This window comes from Apaloderma vittatum, unplaced genomic scaffold (genome assembly GCF_000703405.1).
Source record: "Apaloderma vittatum isolate BGI_N311 unplaced genomic scaffold, ASM70340v1 scaffold18961, whole genome shotgun sequence".
Taxonomy (NCBI): Eukaryota; Metazoa; Chordata; class Aves; order Trogoniformes; family Trogonidae; genus Apaloderma; species Apaloderma vittatum.
In genome coordinates this window covers 19,396-34,079 of record NW_009698878.1, presented here as the reverse complement: position 1 = coordinate 34,079, position 14,684 = coordinate 19,396, and the positions used below count along the sequence as shown (strand labels likewise).

At 38.4% G+C, this 14,684-nt stretch overlaps 1 protein-coding gene across 1 annotated transcript in view; it reads right to left on the bottom strand.

Annotated features, from left to right (window-relative positions):
- Positions 1-724: 724 nt before the first annotated feature.
- SLAIN2 (SLAIN motif family, member 2) overlaps positions 725-14,684 on the bottom strand; it is a 24,180-nt gene continuing 10,220 nt past the window's right edge. The window contains exons 5-7 of the mRNA XM_009878191.1: positions 12,574-12,711; positions 2,462-2,780; positions 725-1,388 (exon numbers count right to left, since the gene is read on the bottom strand). Of these exons, the coding sequence (XP_009876493.1) occupies positions 1,322-1,388; positions 2,462-2,780; positions 12,574-12,711 (524 nt within the window). The 3' untranslated portion in view covers positions 725-1,321. The remainder of the gene's footprint in view (positions 1,389-2,461; positions 2,781-12,573; positions 12,712-14,684) is intronic.

The following is a 14,684-nucleotide window of genomic DNA, read 5'->3' as shown; positions in this document are numbered from 1 at the left end:
CTAAATATATGAATGAGTTGTTCCGAGCAAAATGTGTTAAGAGTAAGTCAGAGCCACCAGAGGAATTCAATAGCTTGTAAACAGACACAGCAGGTTTCATACTCTGTTACCAGTACTGTTAAGATACACATATGTAAGGCAAAGTACATATTTAAACACACTTACATGGGCAATCTTCTGTAAAAATATGTACAATTTAAAATAAACCAATTTAAGAAATGGATGAAAGTAAAAAAATAGGATACAGAAAACTTCCTCATACCATGGAACATCACCTAAATGAATATCATTTGGCATCAAAAGTCAACTCATTACCTTAAAATTTGTATGTTACAAGTGCATAGTTGTGTTTCCTTCTCCTTAACTATCAGCATTTACAGTTGCTCCAGGCTGCAAGCATAGTGGTATGGTATTAGAAGAAATTAACAGTACGGTTTGCTCTTTCCTTTGTAAGGAAACCTGCTATTAAAAAAAGTTTTCCCTAAATAGCAAGCCAGGCGTTAAAAATGTGGCTACAATAGCAAAGGCCATCTTTCCTGAGCCAGGAACTTTAAGGTTAGAAAGATTGTACAACTGATATTGAGCCCTTTTGGCGATCAAACATATAAGAGCACGTAAAGTTGATAAATCGACATAGGAAAGATGCAATCTATACTATTGCATTTGTGTGTGTCTGCTACATTCAAACCTGTATGTTGAACAAAAGCCATGGCTACGAGTTACTGTTCTGCCTGATTCTCCAGAGTAACTTCCGATCCTTTCCGAAGGCTGTACGTACCACTTTCCCCAAAGAGAATCTCCTACAACTGTTAAAAGCAATGCTTCACTAGCACTGTAGCAGTCTGCAATCAGAATATTAGCCCTGATTAACATAGCCTCGTTTCAATAGTACATAATCAGCAATCTTTCTGCTTAATTAAAACAGGCTGAAAATGAAGTTTTGGACAACAGAAGTTGACTGTTATACTTGCTGTTTTTCAAGATGGGCATTTCTTTGGCATTCATTAGGTTTTTGCCCAGACATTGGCCACTGTCATAAATGCTCATATCGATACGTTTTTAGTAAGCAAGGAAAAAAAAACTCAGAACTGATATCAATTTAATGTAGAAGTGATTGTATGACCACCAAACATCTGATGTTAGATGTCATTAAAGTGCTGCTTTATAATCTCTGCCAGTTTGTGCTAATTAAGAGACAGAGAGGTCTGGAATTTTTGCAAATCCCAAAAGTCACATCTGAACAGTTTGTATAATCAAGCTGTCATTTAGCCTGGTGAGGAAGCATCTGTGAGCACTGGAACTTTGCGTTAAGCTTTGCAGTTCAGTAGCAGCCATCTTTCCAACTCTCGTCTTTCACGCTGCCATAGGTTTTGGGAGCAGGCAATGATCTAAAAGAAAATGAGATACTTGTCAGTTTCATATGTACCTGCCGAAGGAAGAATTTAAGCATTTTATTAATAATTGAAATCTACACTTCACTCCTTTACTTCTCTGCAATACAGCTTATTTGAGATAAACCTTAAATTAGTTTCGGTTTCAGGTTCTGGGTGTCCTACCCTGGCAACTACCGTGTCAGAAAACCATCTACATAAATAGAAAACTTTCTGCTATCGTACTCTGTGAAAACAGAAACTTAATCTGCTACCACCTAAAAATAGGTGATTTGTTCCCAATGTTGTATAAACAGGGAAATCCTTGTTTAGAGTATTGTATTTTGCTTGCATCAAAATCTTGACATTCACAGACACTTCATTATCGCATTGTGTACAGAAACTGCAATATGTACGTATACAGCTTTTTTCAAAAAAAGCTTATGTTTAATTAAAGTGCAATCCTTTTCTGTAAGACAAGTTGTGATCTGAAAAGCCACACTTCACTACTTCTAAGAGCTTCCTGTCAAAACCAATGGCTTTTTATTAGACAAAGTTTCATACTGCTGACAATGGAGACTCAGACTGCAAAACAGTTGATGCTGTGACAGTCGCTTGTCATTTCCCCGCCCAGCACTCACTGCAGAATAGAACTCTACCCTTTTGCTATTTATGGCTCGTTTATCTTTTTTTTCTTTTTTTTTTTTTTTACAGTACTGGAGACCAACTGTTTATCCTTTCTGTTTAAGGAGATTCTTAATATTTCTCATGGATGATGGCTTCTTTATGTCAGCTGCCTTCCACTTGACACCTTGAGTGAAAAATCCATGTCATCATGGCATTAAGAGCACATATTCTAAATTACGTATTGCTTCCTTCTAATTAGTCTTTCGGGTTAGTAAACTTTTTCTCTCAGTTTTACTTCAAAACTATTTTAGAAACATAGGCAAATCCTTCACGTGGAGGTCTCCACTGCCATTCTAAAGGCCTTGAGACCAAAATAATAATTGCAGGAAGGAGCAGCACAAATACACCAGGTCCAAAATTCATTATGAAGATTTCTGACTGAAGGCTGCCTGTCGTATACTCACCTGCGAACAGGCTGTGCAAGTTTGCTGCGAGGCACTGGGATACCGCCTGTAGAAGGGGCGCTGGGCCTGGGCAAACCACTCCTCATCCCTGCTGTCCCTGCTGGCCTGGTAAGAGTAGTACTGTTAATACTGCCAGCAGGGCTTGGCAAGCCTGAACTCTGGGCTGCAAGAGGCCCTGGTGAAGAACTACTGTGCGTCAGCTGCGCGGCTTCTGGAGAAGCAACTGAACCGGGTCCATGGTTACTAAATGCTTTCACTGGTTGTCGGAGAGCTAGGGGAGATGGTGCTGCAGGCGAGCGGAATTTACTTGAAGAAGGTACTGGAAAATAAAAACGCAAAAATTACTTTCGAGCTTAAGTTACAGTATAACTGAAATTAAAACCAGGAAATTACTTTATGTGAATATTCAAACAATATGGAATGTGTAATGGAATATAGCCAATCAAGCAGCAATGAGAAACAGGAATTCAGATGTCCTCTTTGTGGTTTTGGTATCATAACTCTAATGCCCCATTGGCTTACTAGAAATATTTCTTTACCTAATTCGTAAGTCATACTAGTAAGGCTTTAACCATTTAATCAGTCAAGTCAAAAGAAACAGAGAACGTATTTGTTAAGCATAAATTTAACTGCTTCCCAAACATGTGAACCTAATTCCCGTCCCTAAAAGAACATGTTCCAGAATACAAAATTCTACTATAATGCAGACTTTTAAATAGATTCAGAATGTATGTTAGCCTTCAACGATGAAATTCTGAGTGCAGAGCATCTCAGTGTTTCTTTTGCACTGTTCTTTTAACCAAACCTAGTGAATCAGAATTCACCTGAAGATATGGTCATGTCCCACAGTCACCGGCTGATGGAAAAAAAACACCACCAGAGATTACAGTGCTGCTATGGAACTTAAACCAGGTCACTACAACAATGTATGGCCTTCCTGTCTTACAAACATTATCCAAATTACCAGTAAACCTAATATCAGTATTCAGATACTTTGTATCTGAGTTAGCACCTAAGGTCTTTACCAAGTCCCTTCTGGTAAAGGTTAATAAGCCAGAATATTCAACTGTTCTTTGATAATGCCAGCCCTTCAGCACAATTCTTCAGGAGTATGAGAAATATGTTCAAATTATGCAGTGTATCACTCAACAGAATCCTTAATCCACCATCTTAATACTCAAATGGAATTTCACCAACTTTTCAAACTCACTAGGGAGGGCCAGTTAACAGTCAACACATGGCAATTGATCAGGAAAGTAAAACAAAATCACATTTAGTAAAATTCACATTTAGTGAATTTGCATGTTCTTTCCTCCACTAAACAAACTTTTTTAGAGAGACCAAAGTTTAGTCCTCTGACAGATGTTGTACATAAAGATGTCCCTTCACATAGCTTTTATTATCATTTTACAAGGTAGATCCCCTAAGAACACAAGGACTGAGAAAAAGAGATGAGCAGTGACAGGAGTGTGGCATCTTACTGGGGTACCAAGGAAGTGGTAGTTTTCAGGTTGTATTTTGAAGCCATTTCTTAAACGGCGTGTCTAGGAAGATTAATATGTGCCTCATTACAGATGTGAATTGGATTTGGTGCCTTTCTGGATTATCCAAAGAGGGCCTTTCCACTGACAGCGATATCAAACAGAGCATGAAACTGCCCATGGGAAAAGCTGACAAAAAAGGTGGCAGAGATGTCAACAATACATGACAGTTGGTAAGTGGCGGAAGAATAAATAAAACCTCTTAAAATAAAATCCTTGGCATCAAACCAGAAGATGGATTAAGGGAAGCATTAACAGCAGAATGACTGGACAAAAAAAGCAGCGAAGTGCTCCTAGGACTATGGCAGGTTACATATTAGAAGTTTTTAAAATGTGACATTGCCTGTAGCATCACTGCAGTCAAATCTGCAGAATTTCTAAGTGATTCTACAGTCTAAACGTAGGGAGCTTTTATCACTGAACTTCTTGTTACAACACTTGCTTGGAACACAAATACAGCATCCTGCTAGCAAGTGACCAACAGAGCAATGCCTGTGTATAAAAACTGAATACAGCTTTGCACCTCTTATAGGCACAACAGGGAAAAGGTTTGTAAGTACAGAATATAGAGCACTGAAAAGTTGTAACTGAAGAAAGTTTGTCACATTCCCAGTGAAAGTAAGCAGCCAGTAAATTAGTCCTCTCCATTCTCTCCAGTTTCCTGTTGACTATATTTGACCATGTGTCCATCTTGAGCTGTCAGCTCATAAAATGTTTCCTGTCAGCACGGCATTGCAGACATTGCTGAGAGCTCTATTCATTCTTGTACATACAGGAATTAATTGTCTTCCAGCATACTGTGACCTCCAAAGCAGCCCGCATGATGCAATCTTTGGCAAACTGCCTGATAATTCTGCTCTACGTACAAAGAATTTTGTCTTGAAGCAGTTTTGGATATTTAATAAAAATCCATTTAGCCTGTTTGTAAGACAGGATGACAAAGCGTGAGGTACTGCCTTAGTGAAAGCCCTGGATAACCGTATATCCATGTGCAGTACGGAGCTGATCTGTGTTTAATAAAAACACGTAAGTGTAAGGGTAGCGCTCACCAGCTTTACGCAACTCCATCTCCTTAGAAACTAAACAACAAGAACCAGCTACAATTAAAACATCTGGTAATAATAAAAATAAATGTCACTGTGAATCCACCCCATTTAGGTTTCCCAGCCTCTCTGCATTCTGTCTGGATTGTGGGCAGGGAGCAAGAGATCCCCACCTGGCAACCCGGGAATCTACAGCCTTACCTGGCTCGCACCCAGCTGCTGCACACTGACTTGAAACCAGAATCAGTTCTAACGCAGCTCTTAAATCGTGATGAGACGATTCAGACCGATACGAGCTAACACATGAGGTAAAACTATGGGAATCAATAAACTGTTCTGTCACCTCAGTCAAGAAAAAGACACGGACTTGTTGGGGCAGGTCCAGAGGAAGGCCACAAAAATGATCAGAGTGATGGAACCCCTCTCCTGTGAGGAAAGGTTTCCCCTGGAGAGACATATGACTCCAGCCTTTCAATACTTAAGAAAGATGGGGACAATCTTAATGGTTTTAAACTAAAGCATGGTAGATTCAGACTAGATAGGAGGAAGAAATTTTTTATGATGAGGATGGTGAACCACTGGAACAGGTTGGCCAGAGAGGTGATAGATGCCCCCATCAGGTTAACAAGGTTTTGAGCAACCTGACCTCGTTGAAGATATCCCTACTCTTTGCAGGGCCCTTGGGTTAGATGACCCAATGATTCTCTGATCTGACTGATACAGGATTGCTGCATAAGCCTTAACAAACCTGTGACAGTGAGGTAAAGAGTTAGTTATTTGAATGTATTTTGAACTGTTTTACACAAAATGGTAAGAAAAAAAGGCAACATCTGTGCATGACAGGTGTCAAGCTATGTAGTTAACAGTATTTTAAAAAAACTAAACCTGATTGTTGCTCACAGTTGTTTATTCTTTGGAAACAGAAGTCTTGTTTCATTACTGCATAATGCTTCTATATTTGTGAGAATCTTGGATCAGAAGCAAGAATAATCAGCACGTCAAGGACTATAAAATAGCAAATAATCGAAAAGGATTCCTCCTGCAGCAAGAAATGGCAACAAGTATAAGCTGGAATATGTAACTGGTGGTGCAATATGCTCAGTCCCTCACTCTCTACTGTTTTAACAAAATTTTACAAATAATATATATTCAAAGAGAAGTTAATTTTCTCTACAATTCCATAGCTCCAGACTATGCCATCAACCCAAGAGGTGTCCAGACATCTAGATGCCAGTGAAGGCATGACCAACTGGAAAGGCAGCACGGATAGCTCTGCAGAGGAATTGAGATGGTGGTCTTATGCCACAGCAGAACACTGAGAGAACTTTTCTCTGTTCATTCTTGTATGAAATATTATGAAGAGTGTTAGAGACCTCCTACCAAGCCACATGAATCTGTTCCAAAGACATATTTTGCTACAGCTTTCTGCAAGGAATGAAGTTGACTCAAGAAGTTTGCGTTGTTAAAACATGAAAACGCATGCATTTTGTCAGCCACTGCCAGTATCTACACGAAGGACTCTTAGAATCCTTAAAGGATTCTAGCATATGTAGCTCTTACAAGTTGATCTCAAGTGAAGCAAAATCTTTAAAATTAGATGTTCTAGACTGTAGGAGAAGATAGGACCAAGTATGCTTAAAACCAAAATAAGGAACTTGGTTTACCCTAGTAGGGAAACTGAAGCAGTGTCACATACAAGGCTGCCAGAATTAATCAAAAATCAGTTAAAATTTGTCTAATTGGATTAGTGACTCAATAATTGATTTCATTTTCTTCTCAAAAAGAAGCCAACTTTAGCCATCTGCAAACAGGACTACTAAATACAATAGTGTCTAATTCCCCAAGAAAAAAAAGAAATCTGCGTTACTATATGTTGGGGTTAATCTTCCAGTTTTGGGAGGAAGAAAGAACACACAAGCACATGTGCATGTACGAACAAAACGAGTTGATGTTCTGTGACTATCTTTCAAGGATAAACTCATTAGCTTTTGTTTCCAGCACAAAAGACGATAGTTTCACTTGCCTGCATGTTTTTGCACAATCAAAAAATGACCAATTTTTACAAAGTTTGTTTTTAAAAGTGTATTTTACGATTTAAAACATTCCTACCCAAATGTAGCCCTAATGAATATGGATTCAGGAGTCTACTTTTCTAATCCAGGTTTCCTGGTTAATGCTGGAAGTCACCTATTGGTGATTTAATCTCAAATCCAATTTAATACTTATTATCCTTTATAAGGTGGGGTTGTAATTTTAATGTTTAGACCAAAAAGTTAATTTTCATATAGCAAGGAACAGTTGGTTAATCTCGACATGCAATAGAGATTTTATTAATCTAGAATATGTGAGATTTAATGCAGGTGAACAATTATCTGAGATTTGCTGGAGCTTGAGAAGAGGCTGTAAGTTAATTACCTCCTTTTGTAGATGGAGTTTGAAGAAACTGTTTGGTTTTGAAGGCAGCACGAGGCAAATTTTTCTGCCTTTGCAGAGCTGTTGAAAGACAAGAAGTGTTATATTTGTCTAAGAATATAAGAAAACTAAATTTAATGGGAATTTCAGAATTGTATCCACTTGTGAAGCATCAAGGAACAGAGTGAGTAAAACACTCAAAAAGCTGTTATGACTCTGGAAGTGGCGGGGGTTTTAAATGGTGCTTGCTCTTAACGGCACAGTTACAGAGGAGCGTGTCAGAAATTTTGCGGTGCAAAATGCGCAGCTTCTGTAAGAGTAAAGCTTCCTGCAGGGCAAAAAGCCCAGAAAGGCAAAAAAAAATTAACACACCAGAGGGAGAACAAGCCACCTAGTAAACATGCCACAGCAATATGAGCGCAAGATTAGATACAAAGATGAAAATTTAACTGCCATACTTGACCTCACAAGACTAAACTTTTCATTTTAAAGGAGTTTTCAAAAAAATATTCTAACATTATACAAAAGCATAAATCTTCGTCTAAGTGTGATCATCATATAAACAAATTGCATTTTTCAGTTATGCAAATCTAAGTAATTTTAAGAGATGCCTGGGGTATTTTTTCTTCAAAAGGGTATGCCAGAGGACTCTAAACAAAGATCTAACACTAAGAATTACCAGCTGCCAGCATGCAGACAGCATGGCAGAAACTGGTTTTTATTGTTCTTTTGCTTTTACGTCCTGCCTTTTTTCTTGTAACGTTCAAGGGCTGATATTGCCTTGCAATGACCTCACTACCTGCCAGTTACCAAGAGAGAACCCCACGTTCCAAGAGCTGCAGAATCCTGGCAGGGACGGAATTACCTATTGCCAGAAGGAACACACAAACTCAGCGCATTTTCACTGCAGCACGTTTAAGGGGGCAAGGAGGAAAGCAGTCAATGAAATCAGCCTTCTTAAAAGGATAACGTAGGAATAACCATCTCTGCTCACCTCTGTGTATGGACTTTTATACCAGCATGAAACTGACTGCGCTAGCAAAGTTTATTTCTATAATGAGAAGGAAGAAAGATGGGGGAACAGCTGTGCATCAAGATCCTGACCCTGAGTAAGGAAGTTCAGTAATCCTATCACCAGTTGGTGAGTAGCACTGTAAAGAAGGTAGGGGAAGAACAATTAGAATCCTAAACATTAGTTAATCCTTTTCTGAACTTGGCAGCATGTATTTATCGCCATCACCTTTCCTATCCTTCAGTCAGTGCAAAATTCACAATATTTTGGGAACTATTACAGAAGTTCACGTGTTTTACCTTCGTTCTGAAGATAGGACTAGGTGGTCTATTCATTTTAGTCTTACTAACTAAAACCCGTAATTTCCAACAAACAGCAAAAAGGAATTAAAGTATTTATAAACATGATAAAATGCTGCCTGCGCCTGTGGAATAAAAATCTATTCCTTCTACCAACTGGAATCTAATGCCAAAAAGCCATGTGGCAATATGCACTTCTTAATCAACTTCAGGCACATGGCCTTGCTATAAACTTTTTTTAAGGCATACCCATGAACAGCCGATTAAGCAGAGTAAGATGTTTAAAAATGAGCACATTCCCTAGGAATTTAGTGAGGCAGACCACTGGCCAGAGTGTTTCTGCCCACAAGCATCCCATTATACCATTTTTTACTGAATCAGTGTTTTTGCTATACCACACAACATGAAGAATGGCTCCTTCCCTCATATTTATCATCCTGAATTTAGTTTGCCCTAATTCATTCAGCTGAATTTAAATATGCTACTGCACAAACTTTCTTCCCCCATCGTTATTTACACTACTTGCAAGTCGGAGACATGGGATGATATGGGAAGAATTTATGATATATATATAAATCAAGTTCCTTCCTTCTCAATGGAGACTCCAGGAAAGAAAGACTCAATAGCTGAACAGTTCTCTGCACTCAATCATAGAGAAGAACTTCACGCAGCGCACCCGTGAGCAATGCTGAGGAAACATGCAGTTGGAGATAAACGTGGGCTGCAGGCTTATCCACACTACTTGCTCCGTGTGCTGTTGCGTTACCTGTCACAAACGGCGTGCGAAGAATACACATAGTTAAGTTTAATTCTCATCAACTGAGCTGGAATACTCCTGTTTTCTCAAAACATACACTTTCTTCTTTTATTCTGAACGTGCCAAGCAGCTGCACGTTGGCAAGTGGACTAGTTACTTTACTGATAGTTTGAACAATCTACAGCTGAGCTCTCTGAAAAAGCATTTTATTTACCTCTGCCTGAAGATTTAACATCCGTGTGCTCAGAGTGCCCGGTAAGCACAAAAGTATCGCAAACAATCCACTAGAAAGGACGTAGTTCCTGTGTGGAAGCCACCCTAGAAGTTCTACAGCTTTGCACAATCTATGTGGTGTAGGACCCAAACAGAGCAACTTTCAATGATTCTAACACTTTAAAGTCTAAGAGAAACCTACTCCTTAGATAATACCAGTATTACTGTATTTTCCAGTGTTTTAAGGTGAAGTACTTACTAGTTGTCATATTAAAGAAAAAAACTTTCTGTGTAACAGCACAGAGAATCAGATGTAAATGAAGATTCTAATAGTTAAAACTCTTTAAACCACTCGGTCTCTTTTCAAAAAGAATTTGGATTTTTCACCATGTTACAGCTAAAACTTAAAATGCCAAATGTTTTAAGTTTTATATCTCTAAACATTTAAGTGTCTTCGCTCTACTCTTTAAGCAAGCGTGTACAATTTGCCTGTGTAACCATAACAGGAATTATCTTTTCAGAAACTTACTGGATTCCTAACTCATTTTTGAATGCCAGCAACCATAGCAAGTTCAGTATTGCAGCCACAGCAAAATGTGCAAGTAAATTATAAACAGCAGATCTTTGACAAGGAGAAAAGGAGTGACCTTGGGTGGCAAGCCAGCATCCTTGCAAAGGTAAAGCTCATGCAAAACTAGCAGGTGTATGAGGAAGCTTCAAATCCAAAGACCCAAAAGTCATTGCCAAGGGAAAACAAAAATGTGCTGCAATTTAACAGTGCTTTGTGCAAGGTGACAAAATATAAAACCAATAAAACTGAAAGGACAAAATAAAAAGGACACAATTCTGGAAATTTTTATACAATGTACAGTTTTGCAGAAAATTTTTTAATCCAGACTAAGCAAAGATACTTACTCATTGACTTCATACACAAACCGTTTTACGATTGTCAATAGCAAGACTCTGACAAACATCTGTAAGAGCAGGGAAACTGTAAAAGCTAGAAATCTGGGCTTTATTAATGATACTTAACTTACATTTAAATGTAAGTTGGTCTAGACTGGTTCACATTTCGGGTAAGATTCCCATGAAAGGCAAACAAATTTACCTAATAATTTCTATGATTCTCAATGCATCCACAAGTTGGAAAAAATTGTGTACATATAAACATATGTCACATTACTTGGCTCCTGCAATGAAGCAACGCACTAACTAATGAACATCGAAACTTCTGCTGTCTGATCGCTCCATAAAGTTTCCCTGTGAATATACTTTTAATAGTGGAAATAGCCTTCTAACCCACTAAGCTGCCCTCTGTGCTCTTCCCTTCCCAGCTCACTCCGTTCTGAAACACCAAATAAAATCTGTAGAGGTTTTTTGCTGAAAATATTTTTTCCCCTTAATTTTCTGTCAGGTCATTTTGATTATTCTTCCTATGACAAAAATAACAGCTGGGAAAGCTGCTGTCCAACTGCTCCGAGCACTTTATAGTTTGCTAAGCCTGCCTAACACAGAACGGTCCTGCGTTTGAATGACACATATGCCCTTTCAGTTTTAAATCCCACCTTCCGAGTGGCTGTGAATGCAGCGGAAGAAGGGGGCAAAGGGCTGGGGTAACCTGTATGAACAATGACAAGGTCACACTAACTTTTCTGGCTACAACATCACACAGCTGGGACTGACTGTCCACGCGACCCTTACATCTGGTCTGAGACATTAGAGAGAGAGAAATCTCGTCATCTTGGGCATGGTCTACGTTCCTTATGCAAATTTTAGCTCTACTTCCTTGCTTTAACACACTGTTTTGAAAGGACAAGCTAACAAGGCCAACTAGGTATGCCAGTACAGCTTTACTGTTCAGTGGGTTAAAAAAAAAACCAGTTCCATTCACAAATATTATCTTACATTTCCCATCAAATATTTAGGTTACTGATGAACTTTTATAGTTCAAAGTTCTCCACATAATAATATTCATAATGTGTTCCTCCCTTGAAAATGTCACACAAGGTTATTAAATTCTGAAACTTGTTTTAAAATAAAATGGTCAGGAAACATTTAAACAACAGGAACTGTCAATATTGACATATAAAGCACTGAATATTTAAGTTTCATTTGTGTTTGGCTTCTTTAAGGTCACTGTTCTCAAGAGACTTGTGAGATTCGCAAGATTCTCATATCAGCAGTTCACTTCTGGAAAAACTAGTACTCACCAGCCCAGCAATAGGCTAATTTCCCCATTTGCTAACTGTTCATTTGCTAAGTAGTAACTGTCACTTGAAAAAAGTAAATAAACTCTGCAACTGAATATATAATTTCCAGGTGACAAAACAAATGAAGAAAAGAAACTGCAAAATAAAGGTTTAAACTTGCATGAATGCTTTCACATCAGGTTTCACTAATTGGAAAAAAAAAAAAGAAGAAAGAGCACTAAACATCATCTAGGTATGTATTTTCATAGCCCAGTAACTTTCCGTAGTTGGAAAATAAAATTCAGCAGCATGGGGCATTATACCTTCTGTACATCACAGAGAAGAAAAAGATTCTGAAATATCTAACTACTGTATTTACACTCTTTATAATACTTCTACACATGCTTTTAGGAAACTATGAATGTAAGAGATTAGACACTCAGTAAGAGATTAGACACTCTTTAAATACAATCAGTACTGGATCTTGTGAACCAAAATAAACAGATCCACACAGGGATGATTAAAAATTTATATTGGCATCTCCAGCACGGCATACAGTGTTTCTGTTTGCCATGAAACTGGAAGACAGCCGAATACCATCCCCTAATTCTGAAATACGCACTCGGGCGTCACTAACGGTACTTACTGGCTGAGGCTTGAGGTTGAATGCGAGGTATTCCTCCGTTTGGCACTTGGAAGTTTGAGTCACTTCTGCTGTTTTTCACAGACTCAGCTTGGATGTTCGATGTCCTGGACAGGTTTGGAAGACTGCGCCTTAGTTTTTCTGTACAAAATAATACAAAGATACCACGACATGTAGTCTGATGCTGGACAAAGTTCAGCTTATGAACCTATAGTTGAGCCCCAAACAAAATGTTAGCCATACGAAACTGCTGCAATTTAAACCAGTATTTTGTTACATTACAGTTCTTCAAGTTCTACATAATTCTCAGATACACTGCATACAAAATACTTATACAAACAAACAAGAAATGTACATTTTTCACCTGTGGTGAAAAGACGTCAAGCATAGTAGGTTTTGAAAATGAAACATATCTGGATTATGACTCTCTGGGTTTTGTTCTGTTGTTAACGGAGTTGAATAGGCAAACTTAATTTGCAGTTTTGCCGACTTTTAAGTCTACCTAGAAAGTTATTTATGATACAGAAATTTATGAAACTGAAGTTTAAAATTATATAGTTATTATTTCAGTCAATTTTGGGGACTACCCAGTCCCATATCAGCACATTATATATCAAATAGCAGCCACCCACTTGGAAAGGAACTCTTCATACACAGCATTCAGAATTATTTTAGTCTCCAGTTATGCTTCATTTTGCATGACTTGACCATCTACTCAGCTAATACTGATTCTTCAAGGGTCTTCTAAAATTCCTACCATTGCTCACAGACAACACAAAAAGATGCCATTAAATATGTCTCAAGTCTAATGACATTCTATGTAACTCCAACCCATGCAGAGCTGGGTTGATGACATACGTTGGACAGAAGACTGCCGATGCCTTGTCGGGACGAGTGGCCAGCCTGATTCTGTAGAGGGACGCAGGGAAGAAGGACACTAAGCATGCACAAGCACTGAAGATGAAAACAAAAGTCCTCACAGGCTGAATATTCCTACAAGTGGACTTCTGGCGCTCAGTACTTTGCATTGCTTCGCACTGCAGCTTGAACCCTGTCAACCAAATCTCCCTCTAACCATTCCAGAGAGGGGAAAAAAATAAATCCCAAATAGCTTTTCTTGGCTGCTGCTGTATCAACTCTGAATATCCAAGCAACATTCGACTGCAAGAGAATTCTTTGGACGTGGTTCAGAAACACATGATCGCCCGCTCTATTTTGATCCCTCTGGTACGTGGGATACCAGCTCTTGGTACCTTGCCTCTCCTGGGGTATTTTTGTTGTAGCTCGTCTAGCGTGCAGTGAGACTTTCATGAAGCCTCGGGAAAGAATAGGAAAGGAATTTTCAACTAAGTCACAATATAATCGAATAGCTTGTGTGTTGTACATTTTCCTATAAACCTACAATTTCCCCAAACCACTATTACTAGGTGAGACTTAAGCTCACTCTTCCAACAAAATTCTGGAATAACTAATTAAATTTGCAGGCTCATCTTCCCCTAAAGCTCTAGCCTAGCATGCTGATTCTCTGGTTTTCCTGATTAAAATTCTAACATCTCTTGGTCAATGAAATTCTGTAACTGGTGTAGACCTCTTTGCTATGTTAGTGAGGAAAAACAAACAAATCCACTCCAAAAAAAAAATTTCAGAAAATAAACTATTTAAAAGTGCATTTCTACATCATCTCTACTGCAGACATTTTGCATCCAGCTTACCTGAAAGATGAAAAAAAGTGAATTCTTAATATCGAAATGTATATTTTTTCTGAATTTAAGGTATTATTTGCCAGATAACAACTACATTTGTTAAAATGGGAATACGCTTGTAAAACTTCAGCCCAGTTAAAACTACATTCAAGCAACAAAATCACATCAGGATTACACTACTTTGTTCTGTGCCAATATAGTATAACTGTGCCAGATCTACTGCAAGCTTTATTTTTTTTAATGCATCAGTTTGCAGAGTTTTGATATATTAAAATACTGAAAAAATGCAAGACTTTGGTACTAATCTTTTTAAGGCTATGTTCATGCTCCAAGAGTTGAGAGTCCTGCACTACCAGAAGAAAGCATCCAGCTCTCTCACAGGCTACAAGCATGCATAAAATGCCACGTTAC